Source organism: Capsella rubella, unplaced genomic scaffold (genome assembly GCF_000375325.1).
Source record: "Capsella rubella cultivar Monte Gargano unplaced genomic scaffold, Caprub1_0 scaffold_7, whole genome shotgun sequence".
Classification (NCBI taxonomy): Eukaryota; Viridiplantae; Streptophyta; class Magnoliopsida; order Brassicales; family Brassicaceae; genus Capsella; species Capsella rubella.
In genome coordinates, this window is record NW_006238917.1 from 2,284,263 (window position 1) to 2,311,494 (window position 27,232).

A 27,232-nucleotide genomic window follows, 5' to 3' on the forward strand; every position below is an offset into this window, starting at 1 on the left:
ACATATTTTTTACACGCAATAAAAAAATTAGAATTCATATCCTTAAATCTTGTAACTTTTTTGTTTTAATTGGTGTCCGAGTATATATATAATAAGTTGATCTGGGCCGTCAAAACTATAGTTTGCACATCTCAGTAGCTAAAGCATCAAACAACACGTGGCCAGACGAGTGTTTTTTTGTTCACCAACCCCCGTGGACCCTCTCTTTGGCTGACGTGTCCACATCAATTAGTGGTTTTATTTCCTTCCTTTCAAACTACACAAATATTTTATTCAATCTTACTTTTTGCTATTTCGAGTTGGCAAAACAGTGTACAATTTTTTTATAAAATCACATTCTTATACTTATGAAATTTAATCATGGGAAGAAATCTCATTTTAAGGTATGTAAGCTTCTTCAATAATCTCTCACCTACATTTCTAATAAGCCACAGCCATATAATATTATAGTTTATACAAAATCATAATATTAAGAAGAAGAAGAAGAAGAAGAAAATTTCCTTTTCTAGAAGGATATTTTAAGTGGCTACAAAATTGAAAGCTTTTGACTAAATTTGTCAATAATATACACAAAATTTACAATCAAGCCACCAAAAAAAATATGTACGCCTACTATATTGCACGAGACCAATTATTTCATCAGACATACGTATGCGTTACGTTTCCCACTTTCTCTATATATATATATACACTACTAATACCCACATAAACAGCAAAAAGAGTGCAAAGGGCAGATCAAGAAAGAATCATCTAAAAATAAAGAGAGACCGAGAGAGAGAGAATCAAGAAAATGGGAATAATGGAGGCAGAGAGGAAAACAACTGGCTGGGCTGCTAGAGACCCTTCTGGGATTCTCTCCCCTTACACCTACACTCTCAGGTTCCTTGTGTTTTGTTTCTCTCTTCTTTTTGAGTTTTCTTGGTTTTTTTCACTTTCATCAGTTTTGGTTTGTTTGGATTACAGAGAGACTGGAGCAGATGATGTACGCATAAGAATCATTTGCTGTGGAATCTGTCACACTGATCTTCACCAAACCAAAAATGATCTTGGCATGTCTAACTACCCCATGGTTCCTGGGTAATTCTTTCTTTCTTTCTTCTTTCTTCTGATGAAAATGAGATTTTAGTATTGAATCTGATGAGGTGGAGTTTGGTGTTTTTAGGCATGAAGTGGTAGGGGAAGTGGAGGAGGTGGGATCAGGTGTGAGCAAGTTCACCGTAGGGGATATAGTCGGAGTTGGTTGCCTCGTTGGGTGTTGTGGAGGTTGCAGCCCCTGTGAGAGGGATCTGGAACAGTATTGTCCCAAGAAGATTTGGAGCTACAATGATGTTTACATCGATGGTCAACCCACCCAAGGCGGCTTCGCTAAAGCCACCGTCGTTCACCAAAAGTATTAACTCCTTTTCCTTTTCTTGTTTCAGCTTTTATGATTTTCTCTATACTCATGATCTTCGTAAATTAATTCATCTTGATTTCGGTGATTTGAAATCTGGTGACAATTAATGATCTTTGTGCTATTTGATCAATGATTTTGAAGTATTTAGTTTACATTCCATCATAATCTTGGTGTTGTTCAACTAACGATTTTGGCATATAGTAACTAAAGATTCTCAAGATTTTTGTTTTTTTATATACCAAAATCAAAGAGATACATATGCTTATTCTAATAAAAATCGTATCTTTAGGTATATGTTTTGGTTTCTTGGGGAGTAGGTTAGGGTATGTATGGCTAGAGCCTAAAGGGTCGATTTTGTTTGTGTGTAATTAGGTTTGTCGTGAAGATTCCAGAAGGAATGGCGGTTGAGCAGGCTGCGCCGCTACTCTGCGCTGGTGTGACGGTGTACAGTCCACTGAGCCACTTCGGTCTGAAACGACCAGGCCTAAGAGGGGGCATACTAGGGTTAGGTGGAGTTGGTCACATGGGCGTGAAAATAGCCAAAGCAATGGGTCACCATGTGACAGTCATAAGCTCATCGAACAAGAAGAGAGAAGAGGCTCTGCATGATCTTGGAGCCGATAATTACGTGATAGGATCCGACGAAGCGAAGATGAGCGAATTGGCTGATTCGTTGGATTACGTAATTGACACGGTGCCTGTTCATCACGCACTTGAGCCTTATCTGTCTCTTCTTAAGCTTGATGGGAAGCTCATTCTCATGGGAGTCATCAGCAATCCTTTGCAGTTTCTCACTCCCCTGCTTATGCTTGGTGAGTCACTTATAAAAAAACTAAACTTAATAGTTGTGATTTTTGAGGATTATTAATTAACTGATGGGGGATGGTGATGATGTTACTAATTAGGGAGGAAAGTGATAACCGGGAGCTTCATAGGGAGCATGAAGGAAACAGAGGAGATGCTCGAGTTCTGTAAGGAAAAGGGTTTGAGTTCAATGATCGAAGTTGTGAAGATGGATTATGTTAACACTGCGTTTGAAAGACTCGAGAAGAACGATGTGCGTTATAGGTTCGTCGTTGATGTCGAAGGAAGCAAACTCGACGCTTGAATCTATTGAAATTTCGAGGCTTTTTACATACTCGATCTAGACAATCTTTTCTGTTTGTTTGTGAGTCTTTTTCAATGTTACGACACTATTTTTCATGATATAATAATATTGGATAAAAATGTGTGTTATGTGAACATTTTTAATTATAAATTATTTGATGTGTTAAACATACTTGCCTTAAGCCCTTATGTCGGACGATGATTAAGAAACATAATTAATTCGGACTAAAACAGTGACTGAAAGGGAAACCCAACTAGAAAATATGACTTGGACAATGTTTGGTGATATTGGCGTTGATAACAATATCCATCTTTGGTGTGTGGTGTCATGTTAATGAAAGTGAGTGGTAGGTTAAGGAAGACTAATTCAGATGTCGCCAGTGAATTTATATGTATTGTGTATATATAATAGACACGAGAACATCCCGCGTTGATTATGAATTTTATCATAATATATAATATATTTGATGGTGTGATGCAAATTTACAAGTATGTGCAAAGTTAGTCAAATGCGTAGTTGGTAGATAAAAGAGACGTGCCTCGGTGTTACGTCAGAACATCTTTTGGACCAGACAATATAGCACGGCGACCATATTTTATAATTTAAAGTCGATAAATTCGTTACCCTTTTGGGCTTTATATATGATATCATCTTCTTTACGACTAGTGGTTGGATGAATGTTTCTAAAATTTCAGATTAGAAAAATGCGAATTTAAATATATAGTATAAAAGAAAACCTTGAACATATTTATAAACGAGGATTAGAATCCTTTCTAGAAACACTACATCGACCAGCCATATATGAGGAGTCAGTAACAAAGATATAGAGCAATATATTGGCTTAGTGCCAAACCAATATTTGCTGTCAGGTTCAGATATGTATATCAAACTTTAAGTACAATCTGACCATATTTCTCTATATTTCATTGTTCTTGGGACTCACTAATGTTACAGATCATACTTTAAGTGCAAAGAATTGTTGAGATTCACTAATGTGGCCATCTATAACTATTGGCTGATGCACGTACACATGCATATTAATATACATGTTAAATCCGCTTAAGATCATTGCAAAAAAAAAAAAAAAGCGTGGAAGTGAGAATGCATTACAGTGGCGGAGCTAGAATTTACATTTTATGGGGTCAAAATGTTAACACCAAATTGTATAGAGATCAATTTTATAATCAAGTAAGGGTCAATTTGATAATTTTAAGCAAAAATTAACTAATTTTGAAATTTCATCAGGATCAATATTGACCCATGTCTTGGTCATTACCTCCTCCCCTAGAATGCAATGTGAGAAACCAGTGAAAAGATAGTGGAAACACAAGGACAAAAAGTGTTTAGTACAATTTTTTAATGTCTATCGAGCTATCGTTATAGTCAATCTTGAAAGATAATTATTTTTGTAAAAGTTAATTCATTGTCTACAATAAAAGATAACATTATCTTCAAGGGGTATCAGATCAGATCGGCCATAGGCCTCCAGCATTATTGGCTACCAGCCTCCGACAATGGCATTGAATGGAGATGTGAATCTTGTTTAGGGTTTTTCTTATTTTATACGACTCAAAATAATTTCATTAAAAATAATTTTGGATTTTTTACACTGAAAAGACAAGCTTGAGAAAACGGCTAGGTTTATGTGTTGTTTTTTCAGTTGAATTATATGCTGATTTTTCAGATTTTATTGGGGAAAAGTACAACAAAGATCACTAGTACAGTATTAGGTTTAGATCTTCGGTTTTTAGTTTAATTATGTTGGTTTTTTTTTTTCTTTTTTTTTTTAGGTTTGAATTATTCAGTTTTACGAAATAGGTCCAAACAAGAACTGAGTTTTATTTTACTTTCGACTTTCTTAACCATCCCTAGTATTGCAATTCGAAACCCAAATAGTATGTGATAGATGAAACATTTGCACTAGGGTATGAGGGAAAAAAACAACATTATAACCCCAAAAAAAACAAGAAAGCTAAAACAAAAATGAGTAAACGACATGAACCCGTGATCGTCATGTCTAAAGACCAAGCCAGATGAATATACTACTTAAGTCCAAAAATCTTATCTTGTGTGTGTTTTTAAAAGGGGACTAGGTTTAATCCCCATCATATCCATAGGTCCCTTATTATAATCCCACATGTGATATCTCTAATGATCACAACGTTTTAAACTTTCTCTAAAGACGATTACACGAATTATGTATTTTATATAACACTCATGAATATTTCTTTACTTATAACTATTAGAAAATGCCAGCAAGAAGAACAATTGTGCCTATCATGTTACTTGTAACTTCCAACATGCATGATAATGATAATTATTATCAATATCGTATTGTATGCTTTACGCTTGATATTTTTGGACTTTATGCTGTATCACCGTTGAGGCTTTCTTTGATGATTATTAAACTCTGATTTCTTTAGGTTTTAACATGTTTCATCTACATTTGTGCAAGACATCATCTTAAATTCTTAATCAATAAACTATACCATTGTCATTGTGTTTTAATTAGCAGTCGAGAGATCCATGTCCATCGATCTAAACCCTATCTCTATAGTCTATAGGCTTATTCACAATTTTGCCTTGATTTATGTTTTGGCCGCTTCTATCTTGGACAAGAATGTAGTTAATTTCGCTTCAATTATTCTCATTCTTATATGAATCTCACGCAAAACCAAATAATATTGGACCACTCGATCTTTGTTTTATGTTTTATATTCGTCCACGGGATACACTGAAAGCTATGCGGCCATAGCTCTCGTCGCTTTCATGTCTTTTTTTTTCCTTTCTCCTATATACTTACTTTTTTATTTTATTTTTTTACTTTAAACTGTAACTTCTATTATTTGTTTATGTGTCTAAATAATTTTCTTTGGTAGACCAAGGAATAATTTCTTGACTAAAGAATATTTTTTTAACTTTTCCGAAAATCTGAGTGTGCGAATTTTTTAGATGTGTGAACATTTTACACAAAAATCAAACTTGTAAGGTTTTTTATTTTTAATCATTAGTTATATATACAAGATAAAGGTGAGGTAAACTGAGAGCATCCGCATTAGCGTATACACGCTTCGTCCCATTAATTTTTTTGTAAAAAAATAAATCAATAATACGATTTATGTGAGTATACGTTCTTAAAAATGGGACAAAATCGACTCGTCCCTCTTGCCAGATGGCAACGGGTGATTGGATGAGTGCTCAAGGGAAGAAATTTTTTTTGGGGGTCTTTGGTTTCTTTTCACATTCTCTTTCTCTCTCTTTCTCTCGACTTCGGCTGCGAAGAGGCGATTCCAGAGGTGATTGGTGTGCCTGACGATTTTCCGACGAGGAAACTTCAGAATCGACGTCATCTCTTCGGTAGAAAGCTTCGCCGTAGGCAGAGGAAGATCTTTGAAGACGGCGAACGAAAATTGGATCACTTTGGAAGGTAGGTCTTCCAAATCCAAATCCGATTTGAGTTTTAGGTTAGATAATTGGGGATTTTAGTTTGAAGAGGTTAATCTATTGATTATCTATGGTTGTTGGGGTTTTTATGAACGATTGGTAGGGTTAACAAAATCGATTAGGGTTCATAGAGGTTATGGAATTTTTCAATCGATTATCTCTGCAAAACGTATTTCTTAAAGGTTTTTCAATCGATTAGGTTTGTGTTCGTTTTTGTTATACGATTCTCAATCGTATTGCATTGTCACTATCATTGGTTTTTCAAACGTATTGCATTGTCACTATCATTGGTTTCATTGCAGCTGAGGCTATCAATGGATGCTGCTTGTGTTTCGTATCCTTTTATCAGTTTATGCATAAGACTAAATGGCTTCACTTATATGCTTCTAGTCATTTTGTGGATTTTATTGTGTTAGATTATGCTGTGAAGGAGGAGCCTTTGTTGACTGAGGAATTCAAAGGTAGCCCTGACTACATTGTTCTCAGAACTTTAGATACTGATAGCATCCGTATAATTGGGACTGTGCTTGGGCAGAGTATTGCATTGGATTACTTTGTTTCTCAGGTAACTTGTTCTTTCAGTGTCCTAAGATGATACAAGTATATGTCTGTTTCACACATAGAGTCATAGATGAGAGAGTATGGAAAGACTGTAAGAAACTGGTTTATGTTGAAATTTGAGATTTCAATGATCTCAGGTACACAAGTTGTTGGAAGAGCTCGACCATATGCTTTAACAAGAACGAACTGAAATTATTGGTGGGAATCCTATTGGTCTTGTTTCAGTGGAAGAGTTGGAGTGATTGCTTCAACCTCGATGGTTCAAGCCCTCAGAAAGTAGAACCATTGTTTATAAGCAAGGTATGATCTCTAGGTGACAGCTTGTTCTCATCTTGGCATCTTTGACATGCGTTATTGGGTAGTTAATAGAACATATTCATCAACAGGTGAATACAGTTTTAAAGTTCCTGCTAATTAAGTTTTAAAGTTCTGAATTCAATGTTGTTAATTTTAATATTTGTATGCTTGATGTTTTTTATATTAATAATGTCAATTATTGTATGTTTTCTGTTTTTTCAACTTTATAAACTTTGTAATAGTAAAATTCAATGAATGGGATGATCCATGTTTTATTTCCATGTTTTTATATAATTATAAAAATTAATTTTAAAATTTTAAAATATTATTAATTTAATAGAAGGACAAATAACATGAGACACCAATGCTCCTACACTCAAAATTTTAAAATGTCCTATGATCTAAATATTATAAAAAAAATTGAGGGACCAAGATTGGTATTACACCAATGCTGATGCTCTGACATGTCAGTTTGGTGGTGTCCCTTGTTTTGTCTTTTGATTAATGTATAGTTCATTTCATACGAACCCCTCTGTTTTGGCAAACCCTATATATATTACAGGATCTTCTCTTTTTAAGATAACAAAACCGTACTAATTAAATTTAAAGTTATAATCATTCATATATTAATGGTCGGTGATTGTCCTTTTAAACCTTTTTTTAGTAAGACCTAATTTCCTAAAAGATTAACACTGAATATGATTTTATCAAAACGAATCACTTTATTATACTGGAAGCCCTCCTCGACTGTTTACTAGAATTTTCTGATGGGTAAATGATAGAAAACCCAAAAGCAAACGGTAATCATAATAATGTTGTCTCCCATGTATTTTGCTTTTCTTCTCTTCTGTTTTTTTTATTTTGGTTAAAAGGCAGCTGCTTATTTACAGTTTTACACTGATAAATAGTGATTCCGAATCATTGATTCTACACCTTGTCCCATGTCAAGTCTAGTCAAAAGCTTCTTTCATCAACTCCGGCTCATTAATAAGATTCTCTCTCTCTCTCTCTCTCTCTCCCTCTCTCTTCCCTTCACCATCTCAGAGATTACTCCATTATCTCGCAGATTTGGTGACCAGAACAACTTATCACTTGAGTGGTTCAACCTCTCTCGTTCTCTCTCTGCTACGAATATGTCTATCCATATGTAATCGTTTGAGAGGGGAGTACCAACTTATCAAGAACTGAAACATCATGACTTTCAACAGAAGCAACCTCCTGCTCACATTAGTCCTCTTCCACCTCCTTCTTGTCCCCACACTACTCCAAGCTCTTAATACTGATGGTGTTCTTCTGCTTAATTTCAAATATTCCATCCTCAGTGACCCTCTCTTCGTTCTACGCAACTGGAACTATGAAGATGCAACACCATGCTTGTGGACAGGTGTCACCTGTGCAGAGCTTGGGAAGCCTAACACTCCAGACACGCTCAGAGTTACAAGCTTGGTACTTTCAAACAAACATCTTTTGGGTTCCGTCACTCCGGACTTATTCTCTATGCCGCATCTACGGATCTTGGATCTGTCCACTAATTTCTTCAACGGGTCACTCCCTGACGCGGTCTTCAACGCCACCGAGCTTCAGACTATCTCCCTCGGAAGCAACAATCTCTCTGGTGATTTGCCCGAGAGTGTCAACAGTGTGATTAATCTTCAGCTCTTGAATCTCTCAGCTAACGCATTTACTGGGGAAATTCCGCACAGCCTCTCGCTTCTGAAGAATCTAACGGTCATTTCCTTGACAAAGAACTCCTTTTCAGGTGATATTCCAAGTGGTTTCGAAGCTGCACAGGTTCTTGATCTTTCTTCAAATCTTCTAAACGGCTCTCTTCCCAAGATTTTGGGAGGAAAAAACATGCATTACTTGAACTTATCACACAACAAAGTCTTGGGCGAGATGTCTCCAGGTTTTGCTGAGAAGTTTCCAGCAAATGCCACCGTCGATCTCTCCTTTAACAACCTCACAGGCCCAATCCCTAGTTCCCTGTCTTTACTTAACCAAAAGGCCGAGTCTTTTGCTGGTAACCAAGAGTTATGTGGGAAGCCATTGAAAACTCTTTGCTCAATCCCTTCTTCTCTTTCCAATCCTCCAAATATATCTGAAACTACTTCACCGGCAATAGCAGTTAAGCCCAGAAGCCCACCTCCAATAGACCCTTTAACAGAATCACCAAACCAGACAGCAAAAAGCAAGCTAAAGCCAAGCACCATTGCCGTCATCACAGTTGCAGATATAGCTGGTCTAGCTCTCATTGGTCTACTTGTGCTCTATGTATACCAGGTCAGAAAACGCAGAAGTTACCCAGGATCCAGCAGATTCAGCTTCTTCAAATTCTGTCTGGAGAAAAACGAAGCGAAAAAATCTAATCACCAAACGCAAAGCACCGGAGATGTCACAGTCACAGAATCACCAGATGCAAAAGCGGCATGTGGTTCGTGCATTACATTGACCGGAGGAGGGTACGACGAGACATCTACATCAGAGAGCGACGTCGAGAATCAGCAAACCGTTAAAGCATTTGGTCGAACAGATGGTGGGTCACTAAAACAGAGTGCTCAAACTAAACTAGTTACAGTCGACGGCGAAACTCGGCTAGATCTAGACACTCTACTTAAGGCATCTGCTTACATATTGGGAACTACCGGAACTGGAATCGTGTATAAGGCGGTGCTGGAGAACGGCACAGCATTCGCGGTGAGGCGAATCGAGACAGAGAACTGTGTGGCGTCGAAACTCAAGGAATTCGAGCGGGAGGTTCGTGCCATTGCTAAGCTTCGACACCCAAATCTCGTCAGAATTCGTGGGTTCTGCTGGGGAGACGACGAGAAGCTTCTAATCTCCGACTACGTTCCCAATGGCAGCCTCCTCTGTTTCTTCACCGCCAGTAAGTTCCTCCGTTTATTTAGGCGCACAAATTCAAAAACCACACTATCTCCTCTAAGATACGCCTGTCACTTGGCACAGTTTAGTAGCGTTCATTAATTGCTTTTAACACTCGTTTTGTTCCTTGACACACAGGTAAGACAAACTCAAGCTCGTCGTCTTCGTCATTACAAAACCCTCTTAGTTTCGAGGCACGTCTCAAGATAGCAAGAGGAATGGCTCGAGGACTGTTTTACATCAGCGAGAAGAAACACGTGCATGGTAACATCAAGCCCAATAACATTCTCTTGAACGCTGAGAATGAGCCCCTCATCACCGATCTGGGGCTAGACCGCCTCATGACACTGGCGCGTGAATCTCAAATCACTGGACCAACTTCGAGCACACCGTACCAGCCACCGGAATGGTCAACGAGCCAGAAACCAAACCCTAAGTGGGACGTTTATTCATTCGGCGTCATACTCTTAGAACTTCTCACAGGCAAAGTGTTCTCGGTGGATCAGGATATAGATCAGTTCTTAAACTTATCCGGTTCTGAAGCGGAAGAGAAAGGCCGGTTCTTGAGGTTGATTGACGGTCCGATTAGGAGCGATGTGTCTCGCCACGAGGATGCTGCAGGCGTATGCTTTAGGTTAGGGATTGAATGTGTCTCTTCCTTGGCTCATAAGCGACCGTCCATGAAAGAAGTGGTGCAAGTGTTGGAGAAAGTGAGCCTTTAGATTGGTTTCGTCATTCTTGACGAGTACTGCAATATAGAAAGTGGATTTGTTTATGTGTGTTTTAGATTTGTTGCTTACTTTATTATCGCTTAAAGCATAAGCTGTGTAATAGTATACTAACTCTTTTTGTATCTGGTTCCACTTAACCTAAAATAAATATAATAAATCGCAACTATAGATAGTCTCATAGCAGATAAAACCAATTAAACCAACATTAACGGATACACCGACAAACCGAAACAAGTTTCAATCTAAAGTCCACGCCTCATCATCATCTTCTTCTTGTCTCCGATCGGCTCTGCTGCTGTCATACCAAACCTTTTCTTCTGAGCCTAGACACTTCAATTCAGCTAATATCTATTAATCTATATTGTGTGATCAATGCCATTGGAGATGAGCATTTTTTTAATAACTCTCGATTAAGAATCTCTCTACCAAATACATTGTACTTTTTTTTTTTCCTGATACCAAAATATGGAAGGAGGATCTACCACTTCCGGCGAAGATAAATCGGAGATCAAATCTCCAGTTACGCCAAATCAGATCTTTATTCTCTCCGGTCAAAGCAATATGGCCGGACGCGGCGGCGTGGTCAAAGACCACCACCACAACCGCTGGGTATGGGATAAAATCCTCCCATCGGAATGTGCAGCAGAGTCATCAATTCTCCGCCTGAGCGCAGATCTCCGGTGGGAAGAAGCGCACGAGCCACTCCACGCTGACATCGACACCGGTAAAGTGTGCGGAGTAGGTCCGGGGATGGCGTTCGCGAACGCGGTGAGGAAGCACCTGGAGACAGATTCTGCAGTGATCGGATTGGTTCCGTGCGCCTCAGGTGGAACGGCGATAAAAGAGTGGGCGCGTGGGAGTCACTTGTACGAGAGGATGGTTAAGAGGACGGAGGAGAGAATGAAATGCGGCGGAGAGATCAAGGCGGTGCTTTGGTATCAAGGTGAGAGTGACGTGTCGAACATCCATGACGCCGAGAGCTACGGGAGCAATATGGACGCTTTGATTAAGAACCTTCGTCATGATCTCAACCTCCCTTCTCTTCCCATTATTCAGGTCTCTCTCCATCAACGAATTCTAAAGAGTTTATCTACCTTGATCGTATTTTTGAATTCAGACTAATGCATTTTTTTATTGAACCATCTCTGTCTGTAGACTATAAAGAACTATGTAGACTTTGTTTTTAGTTTCTTCATTAAAAAATGTAATTGTCTCTGCCTTTGTTTCAACAAGAAGTTTGTGATCTTACAGCTCCTACAAGTAGTCTTCTTCGTTTTAGCTCAGTTTCACCTATATATCAGTAGTTTTAATGGTGGAAGAGCTAAATTATGTAACTGTTAGAAAGGTCGGAACTTGGGAGCTTTGGTGATGAAAACAGATTCCTTTTAACAAAGTGCAAGTAATGTTCTCTCATTGATAGATCGGCTTTCCATTGGCTAATCTTGGTGGTTTGATTGAAGCAGGTGGCAATAGCATCGGGAGGGGGATACATAGACAAAGTGAGAGAAGCACAGTTGGGTTTGAAACTTTCGAACGTGGTCTGTGTAGATGCCAAGGGATTGTCGCTAAAGCCCGACAATCTTCACTTAACCACTGAGGCTCAAGTCCAGCTTGGTCTCTCCTTAGCACAAGCTTACCTTTCCAACTTCTGCTAGACAATCAAAAGTAAGTTTTGTGTTAAGCTTCGTGACTCTGTAGTCTGTCCATATGTTTCGTAGTTGACATGTTATATGGATATCATAAGACTACTCTGTGAGAATGGAATGGTACTCATTATGTGCAAAGTCAAGAACAAATAGTTTGTTCTAGAGACTGGCCAGGTTTCTGAAATCCATGGTAAGAATCTTTTAACAGCTCCGTGTTTAGTCCTTTGGTCATTATAACTCTAGGATCATCCAAGTAATGAATGATGATTTCTTTGCACTCCATTATACAATAGGGTGTATTCCATACACTAGATACAGAAGCTTAAAATGTACATGGAGCCTACATATGCCATTTTCTGATGATATTTGAGATTAGAGTTTTGCGGGGCAACGATGCAAAAAGATGATGTGCGCGTGAATTGAAATTTGTATTTCTTTTATTTGTCAGGTTATCTGAGGTCTGAGATTGGGTACTCGGTGAGAAGTCGCGGTCTTTTCCAGTGTTCTAGCAGAAGTGAGATCGATAAACTGAAGCTGTGTTAATGTTTTATCTACTACATCTTCCAATAGGGGGATATGCCGTTTATAAGTGATTGTGACTGATTTAACGTAAATTTGTTATCTATGTAAACAGAGCACACATAATATTTGTATCGTTTGTCACATTATCTACATGAGGAACTAGACAAGTTTCTGGTTTCATCACTCAAAAGTCCCGAGTAGTGCTGTGCTGTGTCATACATAACTTTTTGAATATTTTTCGAGATATTTGAAAACATAGTATAGGATAGAATTACTTGTAGGAGGAAAGAATTATTGTAAAGCTGAACATACTGTATATGAAAATAAACAATGATTCGTCTTCATTGAAGAAAAGCCTAAAAACCTAAATGCTAATTAGGAGTTAATAACTTAATACTAGTAACTACAACATGTATAGCATAAGAAAATTCAACAGTAGATGATGACGCGCCGCTGCGTTGAATGAATACGTTAAAAGAGTTGTGGACAGGTCGACCTACCAAAATAAAAAATTAAAAAAATGCATATATTTAAGCAGTTGCAAACACACAAAACGCAAATCTTTCACGTGCAATTAAAATTAGACTTACGTCACAGCCATCAGTATTCAGTATTCAGTAGTATATCCTTTATAATATTCCCCGCAAGTAAAAGATCTTAATACTACTGTAAATTTTGACCACCACCAACAAAACACATAACATAATTACATAAACCAAAATTGTACTAGTATTAAAGTGTTTGTATGTACATGTGTGTAAGCTGACACAAACGAACCACTTGCCCTGAAAACTAAACTGGAGAATTTTCTACAATACAAGTCCAAATCCAATTCAAATTTGAAGTCCTAAATATATACTTTTCAAATACTAGTAATAAACAAGTGCGGCTCTCTCTCTATGTAGTGCGTACTAGTGGGGACCCTTTTTGTAGAGCATGGACACTCTTCCTGTAAATGTTCTTTCATAAGTATGTACACCAAAATGCATGCTTCATTTTGAAATCCTTTCAGAACTTCTTACCAAAATTACTGTCGTCAGTTTTATTAAAAAGATGACATATGATCTTATGTAGCAGATAACCATGTAATTTTTTTTTATATAACCATGTAACTTATTAACAAGTTTTTTTTGGTATTGTTTCTTGGGCTTAAATGTTAACAAATCTTTTTTAAAAAATGTTAAAAAATCTTGATCAAAAAGAAATGTTGAAGAAATCTTTATAATGTTGAAGAAATGTTTTCAAGATCTCTATTTGCATTGCCAAAAATCTTCGAAAGCAGTAAATTATAATAACATTTTCCGGGTTGATTCGATTTGATCGTAAGTTTTAAGATTTTGTTTTTCTTGGTCAGAGATAAATTTGAGATTTGTGTAATAAAAAAAAAAAAGTTGACTATTCATCGAATTTCTTTCTCAATTTGTATATATTTTTTTTTTTGGTCACCCTTTCTCAAATTGTATTATGTTTTCTTTTTCGGCTATTTTTGCGGCAAGAGATGCAATTCTATTGGCCGGAACATTTGGGACATCAAACAACACCCAGAGTGAATCACACTCGCGTAACAAAAGCGCGTGTGATTTACATCGCCTTCTTCACGTATATATCAGTGTGTATCACAATTACACCAAATCCCTGAGCCGATTTATATATAAACCTTTTAGATCTCTCTCTCTCTCCCCCTCGTGTGTTATATAACTCAGCCACCAACTCTTTTCCTCTCTACCTCACTCTCCACTACTCTCCTCAAGCGGTAGCAATGTCCGCCGCCACCGCTTCTTCCTCGATCTCCGTCGCCACCAATTCTCTCAAGAACGTGTCTCTCTCCTCCAGATCGCCTCTGCCTTCCGCGATCTCCGTCGCTTTCCCTAACCGCGGACGCAATACTCTTCACCGGCGGCTCGTTCTCGTTTCGTGCACCGCTGCAGATGGATCTAAGCCTACCATCCTTGTTGCTGAGAAGCTCGGTGAGGCTGGTGTAAAGCTCTTGGAGGATTTCGCGAATGTTGACTGTTCGTATAACATGACCCCCGAGGAGCTCAACACTAAGATCTCGCTCTGTGATGCGTTGATCGTGCGGAGTGGCACTAAGGTTGGCCGTGAGGTCTTCGAATCCTCTCGCGGACGGTTAAAGGTTGTTGGACGCGCTGGTGTTGGGATCGACAACGTGGATCTGAGTGCAGCCACGGAGTTTGGGTGTTTGGTTGTCAACGCGCCGACGGCCAACACGATCGCTGCTGCTGAGCACGGAATCGCTCTTATGGCCGCCATGGCTAGGAACGTTGCACAATCTGATGCGTCTGTTAAGGCTGGTTTGTAATTTTTGATTCATTTACTCTGTTTCATACTTTCCATACTTAGCTAAACAGTTATTGATTTTGTTCTTTTGTACCTGTGATTGATGGCTTCTCAACTCTACAAATTTATATCACCAGCTTTCCTTTTCCTGACTGTTGACGATGTTATAGGATTGTGACATTTGGTTAAGCTTTTGGCTGTTTCTTTTCAAATTGAGTTTTGATGATTCTTTCTTGTGTGTGGAGTGAATGTCTCTCTTTCCTTTTCTCAAGGATCTTGGTTTTAATAATATCTTTGTATTGTAGGAGAGTGGAAGAGGAGCAAGTACGTGGGTGTTTCCCTTGTGGGCAAGACCCTTGCGGTGTTGGGATTCGGGAAAGTTGGGACTGAAGTTGCTCGACGTGCCAAGGGTCTTGGTATGCGTGTCATTGCTCATGATCCCTATGCCCCAGCAGATCGTGCACACGCCATTGGAGTTGATTTAGTGAGCTTCGATGAAGCACTTGCCACCGCTGACTTCATTTCTCTTCACATGCCTCTTACGCCAACAACATCGAAGATACTAAACGATGAAACCTTTGCCAAAATGAAGAAGGGAGTTCGCATCGTCAATGTTGCTCGTGGAGGTGTCATTGACGAAGATGCATTAGTGAGAGCTCTGGATTCTGGCATTGTTGCTCAGGCTGCACTTGATGTTTTCACAAAAGAGCCACCGTCTAAAGACAGCAAGCTCGTGCAACACGAGAGGGTAACTGTGACACCTCATCTTGGAGCCAGTACCATGGAGGCTCAGGTGTGCAATTCATGTTACAGTTCAGGTGATATTTAATCATGAATATGCTGCTTGGCTTCTGTTATTTAGTTGTTGTTTTGGCTTTGACAGGAAGGAGTTGCCATCGAAATTGCTGAAGCTGTTGTTGGAGCTCTGAATGGAGAGCTTGCTGCTACTGCAGTCAATGCACCTATGGTGTCTGCTGAGGTGAGCTTTGGCTTGTGCTAGTAAATTATATACATTTTGGTGTTGTTCCAAAGAGGCAGCCTATTTTCTGTAGTTCTAGAGTAGCTAGCCTAGGAATGAATGTAGCAAATTATATATGTTCTGAGTTGGTTAGAGAGAAGTTAGTGAGCGGCAAAATTGTTGAAGTGAGGGTGGGTTTTCTAGTGATTTGTTTTAAGGGCCTCATTAATCAAGCTTCTCCTCAGTGATTTGTGAATTGGATCAAGACTAGCAGGTTTATAGCTTTGTTCTTATCAGATTCCAGTTGGAATATAAGCTTACATCACACTCTATCCACAGGTTCTAACCGAGCTGAAACCATATGTGGTTCTAGCCGAGAAACTAGGAAGACTGGCAGTGCAATTGGTGGCTGGAGGAAGCGGTGTGAAAAACGTAAAAATCACATACGCCTCAGCACGAGCTACTGATGATCTTGACACCAGACTTCTACGAGCCATGATAACCAAGGGAATCATCGAGCCAATCTCTGACGTATATGTCAACTTGGTCAACGCTGATTTCACAGCCAAGCAGAGAGGTCTCAGACTCTCAGAGGAACGTGTTCTCTTGGATGGTTCACCAGAGAGCCCGTTGGAGACAATAACTGTTCAGCTAGGCAATGTGGAGTCCAAATTCGCCAGTTCATTATCTGAATCAGGAGAGGTGAAAGTGGAAGGAAGGGTTAAAGACGGAGTGCCGCATTTGACAAAGGTGGGATCTTTTGAGGTAGATGTGACACTTGAAGGTAGTATCATACTGTGCAGGCAGGTGGATCAACCGGGTATGATCGGGACAGTGGGAAGCATCCTTGGAGAGTCAAACGTCAACGTAAACTTCATGAGCGTTGGGAGAATCGCACCGAGGAAGCAAGCAATTATGGCAATTGGAGTAGACGACCAACCAAGCAAGGATACACTCAAGAAGATTGGGGAAATTCCTGCGGTTGAGGAGTTCGTTTTCCTCAAGCTCTAGTTTGTTTGGTGTTGTTGATTCTTGAATCTTGAATATCTTAAAATCTCACGGGTGAAGATTTGGAGTTGTTTGTTGGGTTTAGGCAATAATGTTATATTTTGGCTTTCTACAGTTTTGGTAACGTTGAGAGTAGTGTCTCTTTCATGTTTTCAACTTTATTATGGTTTCTATTATTTGAGTGTTTGCTTATTTCTTCTCTGAATATTTGTTGTCCTGCTGATATTAGAGGTAGGTGCCTCGATAATTTGCAAAAACAGTAACTTAAAATTAAAAGTAATATTACGCTTGGGTCAAAGTTCGGTTTACTATATAATTGACTGGACCACCCAATGTAGCGGGGGGAATATGTTAACTAAACCAATCAATTTTTGAAATTTCGGTTTGGTATAGTTCGGTTTTGCTCTAAGAGATGCATTAGTCTGTGAAACGCCGCCGTTTTGCACAACTGTGTAGGTCGAAAAGGTGAAACAAGATACGAACTTAATGAGTGGAGAGAAAACACGTGTCCCCAGCTTGAACAGATAATTCTGAGACTCTTGAGAGAGAGGAAGACGAAGAAGGATCAGTAGAAGAAAAGAGTGTTGTGAAAATCTAGATAGAAAGAAGATGGCCTTATCTCAAGTCTCAGCGTCTCTCGCCTTCTCTCTTCCCAGTAGTAAACTCTCTCTTTCTCTCTTCGCTACCCTTCCTTGTTCCTCTCTTGTAGTATATGTTATCTGACCAATTTCTGATTTTCTTTTTTAACCTAACCAGATTCTGGCGCCATAAAGGTAGCGACAATGACAAACCCAAGCTCTACTTGTCGGGTTCATGTTCCGCAACTTGCTGGAAGCAGATCCACCTTCGCTTCTGGTTCTCCTCTCTGTACGTTTTCCTTTGGCCTTACTGCAATTTTCTCCTATTCTCTCAAATTTTTTAAGCGTTATACTGAATAATTGGGGTTTCTGTTCACATAATGGTTTGTGGTTCTCTGCGATTTGATTTTGGGGGGAAATTTCTAGTTGTCATAACGTTTTCTAATATTTATGATTTGCTTTGTGCATTGCCTTGGTTAGCTGAGTAAATCATCCTCCGCGAAAAAAGATATGGAACTTTTATATCTTTCGTTTTGATTTTGCCTGTTTTGTCTGTGTGTCCGTTTCAGTGCCATTGAAGTTGAGTATGACTCGTAGAGGTGGAACTGGAAACAGAGCAGCATCAGTTTCCATTAGAAGTGAGCAAAGTACAGAAGGAAGCAGCGGTTTGGACATATGGCTTGGTCGTGGCGCCATGATTGGTTTTGCAGTTGCCCTTACTGTTGAGGTTACCACTGGCAAAGGACTTCTTGAGGTAAAGGTTTTTGCTTTGTGAAAACAAGAAATGAAACATTGAGAAATGCTAAGAAAACCATAATAATAACTCAAGATTTGATTTTGTATGTTTTTGTCAGAATTTTGGAGTAGCAAGTCCATTGCCTACGGTTGCTTTGGCTGTTACAGCATTGGTTGGTGTTCTAACTGCGGTTTTCATCTTCCAATCTTCTTCTAAAAACTAATCTATGTGGTTTGTGATGCCACCGTAGACCATATTGTTGTACTAAGATTCTTGTATCATATATATATCACTCAACTTCTACATTCATTCGGTTGAGATATCTTGCATTTTTAGTTTTTATATGAATCATGATTGTGTCTATACATGTATTGTTATTACCACATAGAATTTAATGAAAACATTTTGTATGATAATAACATTTTTTTTTTACGAAATGACTCCAATGAAAACATTACAAGTCCAGGACATTGATGATGCTCACTTTTCAACCCGAATGGCCAATACGCAAACCACCACACACACCAGTGTCTTATTTGATGTTAGTATCAAGTATTGCAAGAAGTTGTGCATCTTGTTAAAGAGTGTTTGTTCTGTTGTTCTGTGTTTATGTAATCACATAAGTAAGAAGTCATCAGACACATTGGAGAAATAAAAGAGAAGGCAAAATAAAACTTTAAAGACTTTGAGAACCAAAGTAAGAGAGACTAGTATCTGCACAAAATGACCTGTACATATGTCTTGGTCTTGCATTCATTATATACTGTATCATCAACATGTCCAATAAATGTTTCAGTTTTCTTATCCGAATAGCAAACGTGGATAGTTTAAAACCAAGCAAATGAAATATATATATATATCAAAGTTGAAGAATTTGTATTAATAGGTCAATATCGACGGTTTGGCCAAACTGAAAAGTCAAAGGAGTCTTTCACTCTATCTTCCTTATTATATAAAGCTCAGAGCTTGATTGAGTTGAGTTGAACCCGTTAACCCGCGACCCGAAACAATGACCCGCTCCGTGAATTCCCCTCTCCTCATCCTCGTCGTTGCACTCTATCTCTCTTCTTCTCTCTTCGGCGTCGCCCGCTCCGATGATCCCAAACCACTCCGCCGAGAGATTTATGAAGGAGGTAAGATATACGACATCAGCCACCGGTACACGGCGGAGATGCCAGCTTGGACATCTACGGAAGGATTGGGAAAGACGTTCCTGAGATTAGCCGCGAGTATGAAGAATGGATCCTTCGCCAACGTGTCGGAGATGAAACTATCTGTCCACTCGGGAACTCACGTTGATGCTCCAGGTCACTTCTGGGACAATTATTACGACGCTGGTTTTGATACCGATTCGCTCGACCTCCAAGTCCTTAACGGTACTTATGTAAATCTGGTTCCTTTGATTTTTCTTTTGTTGGGTCTAGTAGTGATCCAAAGTTTTGAAATTGGGTTTTTGTGTGATTTCTATATAGGTCCTGCTCTTTTGGTTGATGTTCCAAGAGACAAGAACATTACTGGTGAGTTGTTCAACTTGTAACGAATTGGTTGATTTGAAATTAGGGATCTTTGTCTTATGTTTTGTTTTGGGTTTGGATTACTATTATTAGCTGAGGTAATGGAATCGCTTCATATTCAAAGAGGAGTTCGTCGTGTGCTCTTTAGAACATCCAACACTGACAAGTAAGTAACAGTCTCAATATGTATTGTTTTAAGAGTGTGTGTTGTTACCTAAGAGAGCAAAAGCTTTACTCACTCTGGTTTCTCTGTGGTTGAAATATCAGGCGGCTTATGTTCCAGAAAGAGTTTGATTCAAGCTTTGCTGGGTTCATGACCGATGGGGCGAAATGGTTGGTTGAGAACACAGATATCAAACTTATTGGTAAGAGATGGAAAAATTTCGGTTTCTTAGCTTTTCTTATGTTCATTGTGTTTCTTAGCTTGTATTACAATTTCTGAAACCGATTGTTTCTGCATTCTGGAACTCAGGGCTTGACTATCTTTCCTTTGCTGCTTTTGAGGAATCACCTGCAACGCACAGGGTTATACTTAAAGGACGGGTCAGTATATTTTTCTGTGTAAAAAAAAAAAGTATTTACCTTAAACTTTGCCAATTCTTCTGTGATGTTTGGATATGTAAAGCCATGGGATATGATTGCATATAGCTATATTTCACTGGACAAGAAAGTGAGAGTGGTAGTTTGCTAGATAGGTAGGCGTAAAAGTGAGACAAAACAACATCTTAACACGTGAGATACACACATGATTTCAGGATATAATCCCTGTGGAAGCGTTGAAGCTGGATGGTGTGGAGGTAGGAACATACTCGCTTCATTGCTTACCGTTGAGATTGGTTGGAGCGGAAGGAGCACCGACAAGATGCATTCTCATCAAGTGATCCAGTTCATCTTCTTTGGCTTTTTTACTTACAAGGTCTCAGAACCCATGAAGCAGATGTTATAATTCAGTTGTAAAAGGAAGCTCGCGTGTATGTATTCGTATGTTTGTAATTCTGAAGGACATGATAATAAAACTAGACCGTGTAATTCTGAAGCACATGATAATAAAATTAGACTGAAACAAACGAATAATATAACCACTTGTAAAAATTCCATGAATCTAACCAAACATGCAGCCATTGTAAATCAAAGGCAATCTCATCTTCATTTAAGTTGAAACTCTCACATCATACAACAAAGTAACCAGCTCATAAGTGTATGTCTTGCAACAATAGCATTCTTCCTCAAGCTCTCTTTATTGAATAAATAAATTAAAAACAAAAAGAAAACAAAGCCGGAAATTATTTAGACATACAAATAGCAGAGTCTCCAGGATAAATAATAAACAGATGGTCTTGGAATGTGTAGAATCGAAAGAAAAGAAGCATGCAGGAGTTGGATTCACGTTTTGTTTTTGGACAGGGGGAAAAAGGAAACACAATATGTGTGTTTTGGTTGCATTCCATTATATTCAAAGAAACATGGAAGTCCCATCAAGCTTGCAAGAAGCTAGCGTACTTAGCACCAAGGAGAAGCCTCTGAATGCACAGGAGAGCATTCTTGGTCACCTCAGCGTTTTCATGGTTCATCAGCTTCATCACTCGTTCTTTTGCCTTGAGGTCTGCTACTATCACTCTCCCTGCTGCATGGTACTGTATGAACTGTGAGATATCAAAGCATGCCACCGCCAACGATCTGGGGTCACTTGACGTGTCCAGGATTGTGAGGAGGACTCTGAGTATCTGCATCCACAAGTTTAACAAATGGTTAGGGTTGTTTTGAAGGACCAAACAGGATTGAACCAGCCCGCTCTAAGGACTACAAGTGTGTGGTGCTGAGGAGAGAGGAATAGAAGAAGAATACCTGGAAGTCGTTCTCCTCAAAGCTTGTGACATTCTCCCGCCAGAAATTGGCCTCTTTGTGCATTGGGTTCCAGTCAAGATGGCCAAGAAGCACCTCTTGCTTATATTTATCAAAGGAACTCAATTTCTTGATTTTGTCTTTTAGCCCTTCTTCTAATTGGTTCAGTGCATCCAGCAAGTCCTTACAAATTCAGAATTTAAGACGTTTATCTAACACCATATACTAAGACACATCTAATGTTACCAGCATCACTTCTATCACCAGATTTAAAAGAAATTTAAGAAATTCAGGTTCCACATAACAGCTAACAAGCAGTTAAGTTGTCTTACCTCATCACTCCATGCTTGAGTTTTTAGACTGTGGATGATATGTGGGAGTCCAAGATCAACCATCTGAGCACCAAATGTACCTTTTGGAAGCAGATTCCTGAATGTCAAAATGACCACCCTGACAACCTATAAGACAAAATACCGTCAGATAAACATAACAAGTGTATCACACCAAGTTTTTGCAAATTAATGATTCAAAATAAATAAAAGAAACAAAAATCTTGGTATTGTGTGACAGAGATTCTGATAGATCACCTAATTACAGGAGTAATCACCAAGTCACAAAAGAAAACATAGCTCACCTTTTCCTTTGTCGAGCTCTTAACTACTTCCGTGAGCCTTTGCATTGTCCTCGATGTTGCCAAGTACTCTATTGCAGGTTCATAATAGGACAGAAGCCAGACGCAGAGACATGTTTCATACAGAAGCTGTCGGTTGAAAGCACACAAATCACATGAATTAGGTACTGAGAAATTATGACAAAAAAGAGAGAGGTGCTTCTTCCTTCTAAAACTGTAACATAACAATTTCAAAGTTTACTAATTTGTTCAGCCCACATTTCAGAATAAGGGAACTATATATAAATCAATAGACTTTAGTAGTCATTTTAAATGAAGTTATTTTCCCAATAGTGTCTGTTTAGTCATTGCCTTTCTGTTAAGGACTTTGCATGAATTGGAAACTCCAATACTTTTTACTGCTTTAGTGGACATTTTTCACCGAAAACTACATTAGATTACCTGGATTGACTGCTGAGTGGATGCTGGGGAAATTAAAGGGACAAGTAATTTCACCCCATCTGCCTGAACAAACGACGACCTGACAACAGGTTCCTTAAGCAGTGACGAGAGGCAGCTGATTGCAATTGGAACACCACGAGTAGGATGAGAAGGCTGCTTCAACTGCATATCAAAATTAAGGATTGTGATATCTATGGTGGACATCAAAAGCTATTCTGGATTCATTATGTCACAATATAAAAGTTTCCCTCCAGATCCCCAAATTTGCATCTATTTATCAAACTCAAACACGTTTGCACACACAAAGGAATTCTTTGTTTTCGAATGAACTAATTTGGTTTTTGTTAGTGTTTAGATTTGTGTAATAAAACAAAGGCATGGCTGGGTAAAATTATTATTGGTTATTTCCACAAAAACAGAAAACATTAACTGCGTTTTTCCCACTACTTGCATGCTATGCCAATGAGCTCCAGTTCTAACAATGGCATTGTCTATAAGACTAAGACTTAAACACTAATTCAAAACCAACATAAACTAGAAAGAAAATAAAGAGGAAGAGAGAAAGAGATAAGAAGAAGAAGAAACCTGAGCACAAAGCCATTCCACCAACCCCTTGAGTACATCATCAATTGTAGTAATTTGTTTCTTTGAACCCGAAGCTTCTCCAGTAGCAATAGCACCACTACCAGATTTTGGCCTAGCACTACATGTTGAAAGCAGAGCAAGATCCGCCAAGTCAATGAGATTGTATGTTACATTCATTTTTTTATAAGAGTATGAAAAACAGTACTGAATACCTTATGATCCAGGCAAGGATCTTGCAGCTTTTTTCTTGAATAAACCAATTTCCCTTCCAAAGCAACCTGAAAGAGGACATATCTTTTAGCTTGCATACTTTTGAAGATAAAAGCAGTCAAAATAAAGGAAAAAAATGTAAATAAAGCAGTTTCCCATCCAAGGGTGATTTGCAAATGTTATCTGTTTGTCATGAAGATTGTATATAAAATAATAAACTGAAAAGGGTCAAGCGATAGAACAGACAAGCAATTTTGGACCTTGTCAAAGCAGAAACAACATATTTTTTCCAATAAGCGACTCTATCCTGATTAAAAAAAAAAAAAAACTTGCCAGGGCCAAGTTACAGTCGTAATTTTTTTGCAAAAGGGACTAACCTCAAGAAAGGCTCATAAGTATCCTCTTGTGCCAAAGATTCATCATGGAATAATCGAGCCCGTGTTGGGTTTGCTGGCAAACAGAGCATTAACATTAGTCAGTAACAAAAATGAAGAGAAGATAAATACACATATTCAAAATTTTGTATACCTGAGAGCATTTCATAAATCAAAGCCAAAACATATTCCACTGTTTCTTCCTTGAATATATCACGTAAGATGCTAACAAACAGATGAACATAAGCTGGACCATCCTGCAAATAACGGCAACACATATCACTTTATCATGTAAACGAAATTAGTAGGATGGTCACTATACATACAACTTTAACCAGTAAATAACAGAGAGAAAGTGACTCAAGTGACGACAGATCATGGCTAGTCTATGTAAACTGTTTGAAAGGAGAAAGAAGAGTTGTAGAAAAGTTACTTCATCCAGCAACTGCGCCCTTGCACTCTCAGGTTTTTTATCAAAGCGTCTTAAGAGCTGGAGACCTTTTGCTGAAACCAGCTTAGTGTTCATGTAAGTCTCCCATGGAATGTCTCTTTTCAATACCTGCAGAGTATAATAACAACAGAAAATTACAAAATCTGAAAAGAAAAAAGGAAAAAAACACATCAAAGTTGCAAAGATCTATGATGACGGTCTGTTTCAATTTGTCATCATTCAGTTAAATAACATTATATCACCAACCTGCTCTATACTCAGTTCAGCCTGATCCATGGATGGTTCAGAAACTTAACACCACTTGAAATTGAACTGATCCGTATAAATCCCTACAAGAACCAACATAATCATGTAAGAGATAGCTCGATTTATTTTGACAACCCAAAACCAAAGATCTGACACAAAATTCGTTAACATCGTGTCACAATCAATCAACGAGAAACAGGATCTACAAGCATCCATTGAAATGTCGAGAACAATAAAAAAAAAATAAAGACGACAGATCATGTCTTGTAGCAACGCAATTCGAATTTCAATATACAAGCATTGGTAGCTAAATCGATTGAATCAGAACATAAGATCCGATCACTTCAAAGTCACGGGAGAGAGAGAGGGAGAGAGAGAAATCGATTTTTTTTTGGCGTTAAACAAAAGAAGGAGAAGAGCATTATTAACCTGTAAGACTTCAGACGAGTTTGATCTAAAGGCGGAGAAGACAAAGTGAAGGATCTCCTCTTCTTCTTCTTCTTCTTCTAAAAAAGAGATAAGGGACAAAAGCTTCGCTCAAACTCGAATATGAACCATGGAACTGGAAGATGGATTTGAAGACGAGTCGAGGCGATCAGAATCAGACGCTGACAGTTCTCTATATTTCATCGAATCCCAATATTACCCTCCATTTACTCAATTATTACGATGCTGGGACTTAAAATCAATCGCTTATAAATTTGAGGATGAATAATCAAAGTAAAGAAAATATGAGGATCGGATGCAATTATTAAAAACGCTTTTAGAGCCCACATCAGTAGTTTTTTCATTTTTGGTACTTGTAGTTGATTGAAATAAGATGATACGTGGCATGGAAACACAACACATATTTTCCTCTTTTTTTTAAGTATTATAATATTTAGGAGTAATTATAATGCGTAACGAAAAATAGAAAATATATACACATATATATATATATATATATGAAAAAAATGAAGAAGAAGAAGAAAAGGGGTGGATAAAACAATAAAAACCCAAAACTTTTTGCTTAATTTGATATAGCCCACGAACTACATTTTATTCCGCAAAACACACACTTGTCATCTTATTATATATATTCTAAATTTTCATTCTTTCGTCTTCTTCTTCACTTGTCTTCGTGTTCTTCTTCTCTTTTTTGCTCTACCCAGTTCTTGGGATGTTTCAAGAAGAAATGAAGAAATTTTCTGACTTGCCTAAAGAACTTATCATCTCAATTTTGGCTAGAGTGTCAATAATTCAGTACCGTGTTATTCGTTTAACTTCTAAAGCATTGGCTTCTCTCGTAGCTTCGCCGGAACTCTACGCAGCAAGATCCATTGTGAGATCGAGAGAAAATCTCGTGTATTATTGTTCCTCGGACCGGAATCAAGTTCCGAGATGGTCCTCATTATCCAAGAAGCCAGAATCAACGGCTACAGAATTCACAAGATTCTGCCTTTCCGAGGTTCCCATGGACGATCCGTACTCAGGTTCAAGTGTAATGGTGGGCTTGGAGAATTCGATCTACATGCTTGACGCAGAAGACACTGGTTCGAGGAGACTGAGGGTTCTTGACTGTTCTTCTAATCAATGGACTCAAACAGAGCCAATGAGTCATGGCCGCGACAATGAAGCTTTTTTACTAACGTTTGGGGAGAATCTTTGTGTTCTTGGAGGAATCAAAGATGAAAGTAAACTAAGGCCTGAGGTTTATAAGCCTAATACGAGCCAATGGGTGTCTCTTCCGGAACCTGATTTGGGCGACAAATCCTCTGTTATTCTCGTCAATTCAACCGATGCTAGTGAAATTGAAGTCTGGGCCATCTCGGCGGGTGAAGAAGTTCCAGCCAAGAGATTCATCTCTAACTCGACCACTTGGGTATGGGAGAAAAAGAATAGTTCTTTAGGTCGTGGTCCTGCGAATGGGTGTCTCACCGTCGTAATAGGGAACTACATCTACAGAATCATTAAAGGTGACATAATTCGGTATGATAAAACCACTGTGTTATGGAGCATGGTTCAGGGATTTGGCGAGTTCGAAAGGCAGCCGTTTCAGGCGATTCGCTACGGAAGTAATATGCTCGCTTTCTGGAATGTCTGGTTGTCGGAGGGAAGAAAAGAAGTATGGTGTACGGAGATCTCATTTGAGATACGCGGAGATCAAGTTTTCGGGAATCAGATCTGGAAGGCTCTTGTGAAGATTGAAGACAAAGGTTACACCTTTCTGGGCTCAACTACCGTGAATGTTTGATGAAGAAGAGAGAAGGTTTATAGCCGTCGCCGGCGCCGGTTTTTTGTAAATTTTTAAATGGCCTTTTGTTCTTCTTTCTTTTTATACATGTATAAAAACAGTTGGGTGTTTGACCGAAAAATTAATTAAAAAAAAAATAAAACTTCCATTTTGGACAATTTTTATTTCGTGTGTGTGTTTTTAGAAATTAATTTGCACAAGAAGCAATGGCGTAACTTTTATAGCAAAGAAGAATCAGAAAGGTCCGTGCTTTGGGCTCTGCGAGATAGACACGCTCGGTGGCCAACGCGCTCAGGCGCCTGATAATCTCTGAGATGGTTACCACTTAGGCGACAAACCTGAGGGTCAAATTCCTCTGTACTCAACGACGGGGTTAGTTCTGTGTGTTGGGGTGGGTTTCAATTATATCAGCGGTTTTAGGTGTCTATTTGAGATTGCCGGGCTCTTTAGATTCTGGATGATGAATTGCTTTTAGGTTTGTGCTAAGTTTCAGTAAGGTAGTTATTAGATGCAGAGTTTGGTAAATTTGAGTTACTGTCCAA

At 38.6% G+C, this 27,232-nt stretch overlaps 7 protein-coding genes and 1 long non-coding RNA gene across 10 annotated transcripts; 7 read left to right on the forward strand and 1 right to left on the reverse strand.

Annotated features, from left to right (window-relative positions):
• Positions 1–701: 701 nt before the first annotated feature.
• On the forward strand, positions 702–2,673 carry LOC17878306 (cinnamyl alcohol dehydrogenase 5). The gene is made up of 5 exons (XM_006283943.2): positions 702–879; positions 964–1,077; positions 1,163–1,390; positions 1,769–2,208; positions 2,302–2,673. Exons 1-5 carry the CDS (start codon positions 791–793, stop codon positions 2,502–2,504), a joined length of 1,074 nt encoding a protein of 357 aa, XP_006284005.1. The 5' UTR covers positions 702–790; the 3' UTR covers positions 2,505–2,673.
• Positions 2,674–5,790: 3,117 nt separating this feature from the next.
• Positions 5,791–6,943, forward strand: LOC17878737. Of its 2 annotated transcripts, none has more exons than XR_002833071.1 (3): positions 5,791–5,931; positions 6,251–6,513; positions 6,647–6,943. It is a non-coding gene; the product is annotated as an uncharacterized LOC17878737 (long non-coding RNA). The 2 variants fall into 2 exon arrangements; XR_002833072.1 differs by having other exon boundaries at positions 6,365–6,513.
• A 692-nt stretch (positions 6,944–7,635) lies between these two features.
• On the forward strand, positions 7,636–12,775 carry LOC17879108 (receptor protein kinase-like protein At4g34220). The gene is given in 5 exon segments (XM_006285246.2): positions 7,636–9,690; positions 9,825–10,396; positions 10,802–11,473; positions 11,881–12,082; positions 12,512–12,775. Coding segments are annotated over 4 exon segments (3,126 nt in total). The 5' UTR covers positions 7,636–8,000; the 3' UTR covers positions 12,073–12,082; positions 12,512–12,775.
• A 1,471-nt stretch (positions 12,776–14,246) lies between these two features.
• On the forward strand, positions 14,247–17,054 carry LOC17877552 (D-3-phosphoglycerate dehydrogenase 1, chloroplastic). Its single transcript, XM_006283309.2, has 4 exons — positions 14,247–14,897; positions 15,189–15,676; positions 15,767–15,862; positions 16,181–17,054. Exons 1-4 carry the CDS (start codon positions 14,345–14,347, stop codon positions 16,850–16,852), a joined length of 1,809 nt encoding a protein of 602 aa, XP_006283371.1. The 5' UTR covers positions 14,247–14,344; the 3' UTR covers positions 16,853–17,054.
• A 283-nt stretch (positions 17,055–17,337) lies between these two features.
• LOC17879765 (stress enhanced protein 1, chloroplastic) lies at positions 17,338–18,526 on the forward strand. Of its 2 annotated transcripts, none has more exons than XM_023778955.1 (4): positions 17,338–17,507; positions 17,606–17,716; positions 17,997–18,181; positions 18,282–18,526. In XM_023778955.1, the coding sequence occupies exons 1-4, from the start codon at positions 17,459–17,461 to the stop codon at positions 18,384–18,386; spliced, it is 450 nt and encodes a 149-aa protein (XP_023634723.1). In that variant the 5' UTR covers positions 17,338–17,458; the 3' UTR covers positions 18,387–18,526. The 2 variants fall into 2 exon arrangements, with proteins under 2 accessions (XP_023634723.1, XP_006284704.1); XM_006284642.2 differs by having other exon boundaries at positions 17,338–17,504.
• Positions 18,527–19,064: 538 nt separating this feature from the next.
• LOC17880824 (kynurenine formamidase) lies at positions 19,065–20,716 on the forward strand. Its single transcript, XM_006284300.2, has 6 exons — positions 19,065–19,539; positions 19,636–19,680; positions 19,771–19,843; positions 19,945–20,042; positions 20,150–20,220; positions 20,433–20,716. Exons 1-6 carry the CDS (start codon positions 19,173–19,175, stop codon positions 20,556–20,558), a joined length of 780 nt encoding a protein of 259 aa, XP_006284362.1. The 5' UTR covers positions 19,065–19,172; the 3' UTR covers positions 20,559–20,716.
• A 106-nt stretch (positions 20,717–20,822) lies between these two features.
• On the reverse strand, positions 20,823–25,036 carry LOC17879099 (V-type proton ATPase subunit H). The gene is made up of 12 exons (XM_006283661.2): positions 24,887–25,036; positions 24,458–24,540; positions 24,194–24,319; positions 23,915–24,017; positions 23,764–23,836; positions 23,389–23,454; positions 23,177–23,294; positions 22,592–22,753; positions 22,154–22,279; positions 21,852–21,977; positions 21,523–21,702; positions 20,823–21,401 (listed from the first exon to the last, which is right to left on the reverse strand). The coding sequence occupies exons 2-12, from the start codon at positions 24,485–24,487 to the stop codon at positions 21,153–21,155; spliced, it is 1,359 nt and encodes a 452-aa protein (XP_006283723.1). The 5' UTR covers positions 24,488–24,540; positions 24,887–25,036; the 3' UTR covers positions 20,823–21,152.
• A 595-nt stretch (positions 25,037–25,631) lies between these two features.
• On the forward strand, positions 25,632–26,690 carry LOC17880207 (F-box/kelch-repeat protein At5g39560). Its single transcript, XM_006285885.1, has one exon. It carries the CDS (start codon positions 25,632–25,634, stop codon positions 26,688–26,690), a length of 1,059 nt encoding a protein of 352 aa, XP_006285947.1.
• The last annotated feature ends 542 nt before the right edge of the window (positions 26,691–27,232 follow it).

Excerpts from the sequence above, each read along its gene's own strand:
- LOC17879765 (XM_023778955.1), top strand. The coding sequence starts at position 17,459 with ATGGCCTTATCTCAAGTCTCAGCGTCTCTCGCCTTCTCTCTTCCCAGT. Across the intron at positions 17,508-17,605 it reads CGCCTTCTCTCTTCCCAGTA|ATTCTGGCGCCATAAAGGTA; the intron begins GTAAACTCTCTC and ends TAACCTAACCAG. Across the intron at positions 18,182-18,281 it reads CTGGCAAAGGACTTCTTGAG|AATTTTGGAGTAGCAAGTCC; the intron begins GTAAAGGTTTTT and ends TGTTTTTGTCAG.
- LOC17879099 (XM_006283661.2), bottom strand. The coding sequence starts at position 24,487 with ATGGATCAGGCTGAACTGAGTATAGAGCAG. Across the intron at positions 23,455-23,763 it reads ACTTATGAGCCTTTCTTGAG|GTTGCTTTGGAAGGGAAATT; the intron begins GTTAGTCCCTTT and ends GTCCTCTTTCAG. Across the intron at positions 23,295-23,388 it reads ATCCTTGCCTGGATCATAAG|TGCTAGGCCAAAATCTGGTA; the intron begins GTATTCAGTACT and ends TTCAACATGTAG.
- LOC17877552 (XM_006283309.2), top strand. The coding sequence starts at position 14,345 with ATGTCCGCCGCCACCGCTTCTTCCTCGATCTCCGTCGCCACCAATTCT. Across the intron at positions 15,677-15,766 it reads CCAGTACCATGGAGGCTCAG|GAAGGAGTTGCCATCGAAAT; the intron begins GTGTGCAATTCA and ends TGGCTTTGACAG. Across the intron at positions 15,863-16,180 it reads CACCTATGGTGTCTGCTGAG|GTTCTAACCGAGCTGAAACC; the intron begins GTGAGCTTTGGC and ends CTCTATCCACAG.
- LOC17878306 (XM_006283943.2), top strand. The coding sequence starts at position 791 with ATGGGAATAATGGAGGCAGAGAGGAAAACAACTGGCTGGGCTGCTAGA. Across the intron at positions 1,078-1,162 it reads AACTACCCCATGGTTCCTGG|GCATGAAGTGGTAGGGGAAG; the intron begins GTAATTCTTTCT and ends TGGTGTTTTTAG. Across the intron at positions 1,391-1,768 it reads GCCACCGTCGTTCACCAAAA|GTTTGTCGTGAAGATTCCAG; the intron begins GTATTAACTCCT and ends GTGTGTAATTAG.
- LOC17880824 (XM_006284300.2), top strand. The coding sequence starts at position 19,173 with ATGACCCGCTCCGTGAATTCCCCTCTCCTCATCCTCGTCGTTGCACTC. Across the intron at positions 19,844-19,944 it reads AGAACATCCAACACTGACAA|GCGGCTTATGTTCCAGAAAG; the intron begins GTAAGTAACAGT and ends TTGAAATATCAG. Across the intron at positions 20,221-20,432 it reads GGGTTATACTTAAAGGACGG|GATATAATCCCTGTGGAAGC; the intron begins GTCAGTATATTT and ends ACATGATTTCAG.
- LOC17880207 (XM_006285885.1), top strand. The coding sequence starts at position 25,632 with ATGAAGAAATTTTCTGACTTGCCTAAAGAACTTATCATCTCAATTTTG.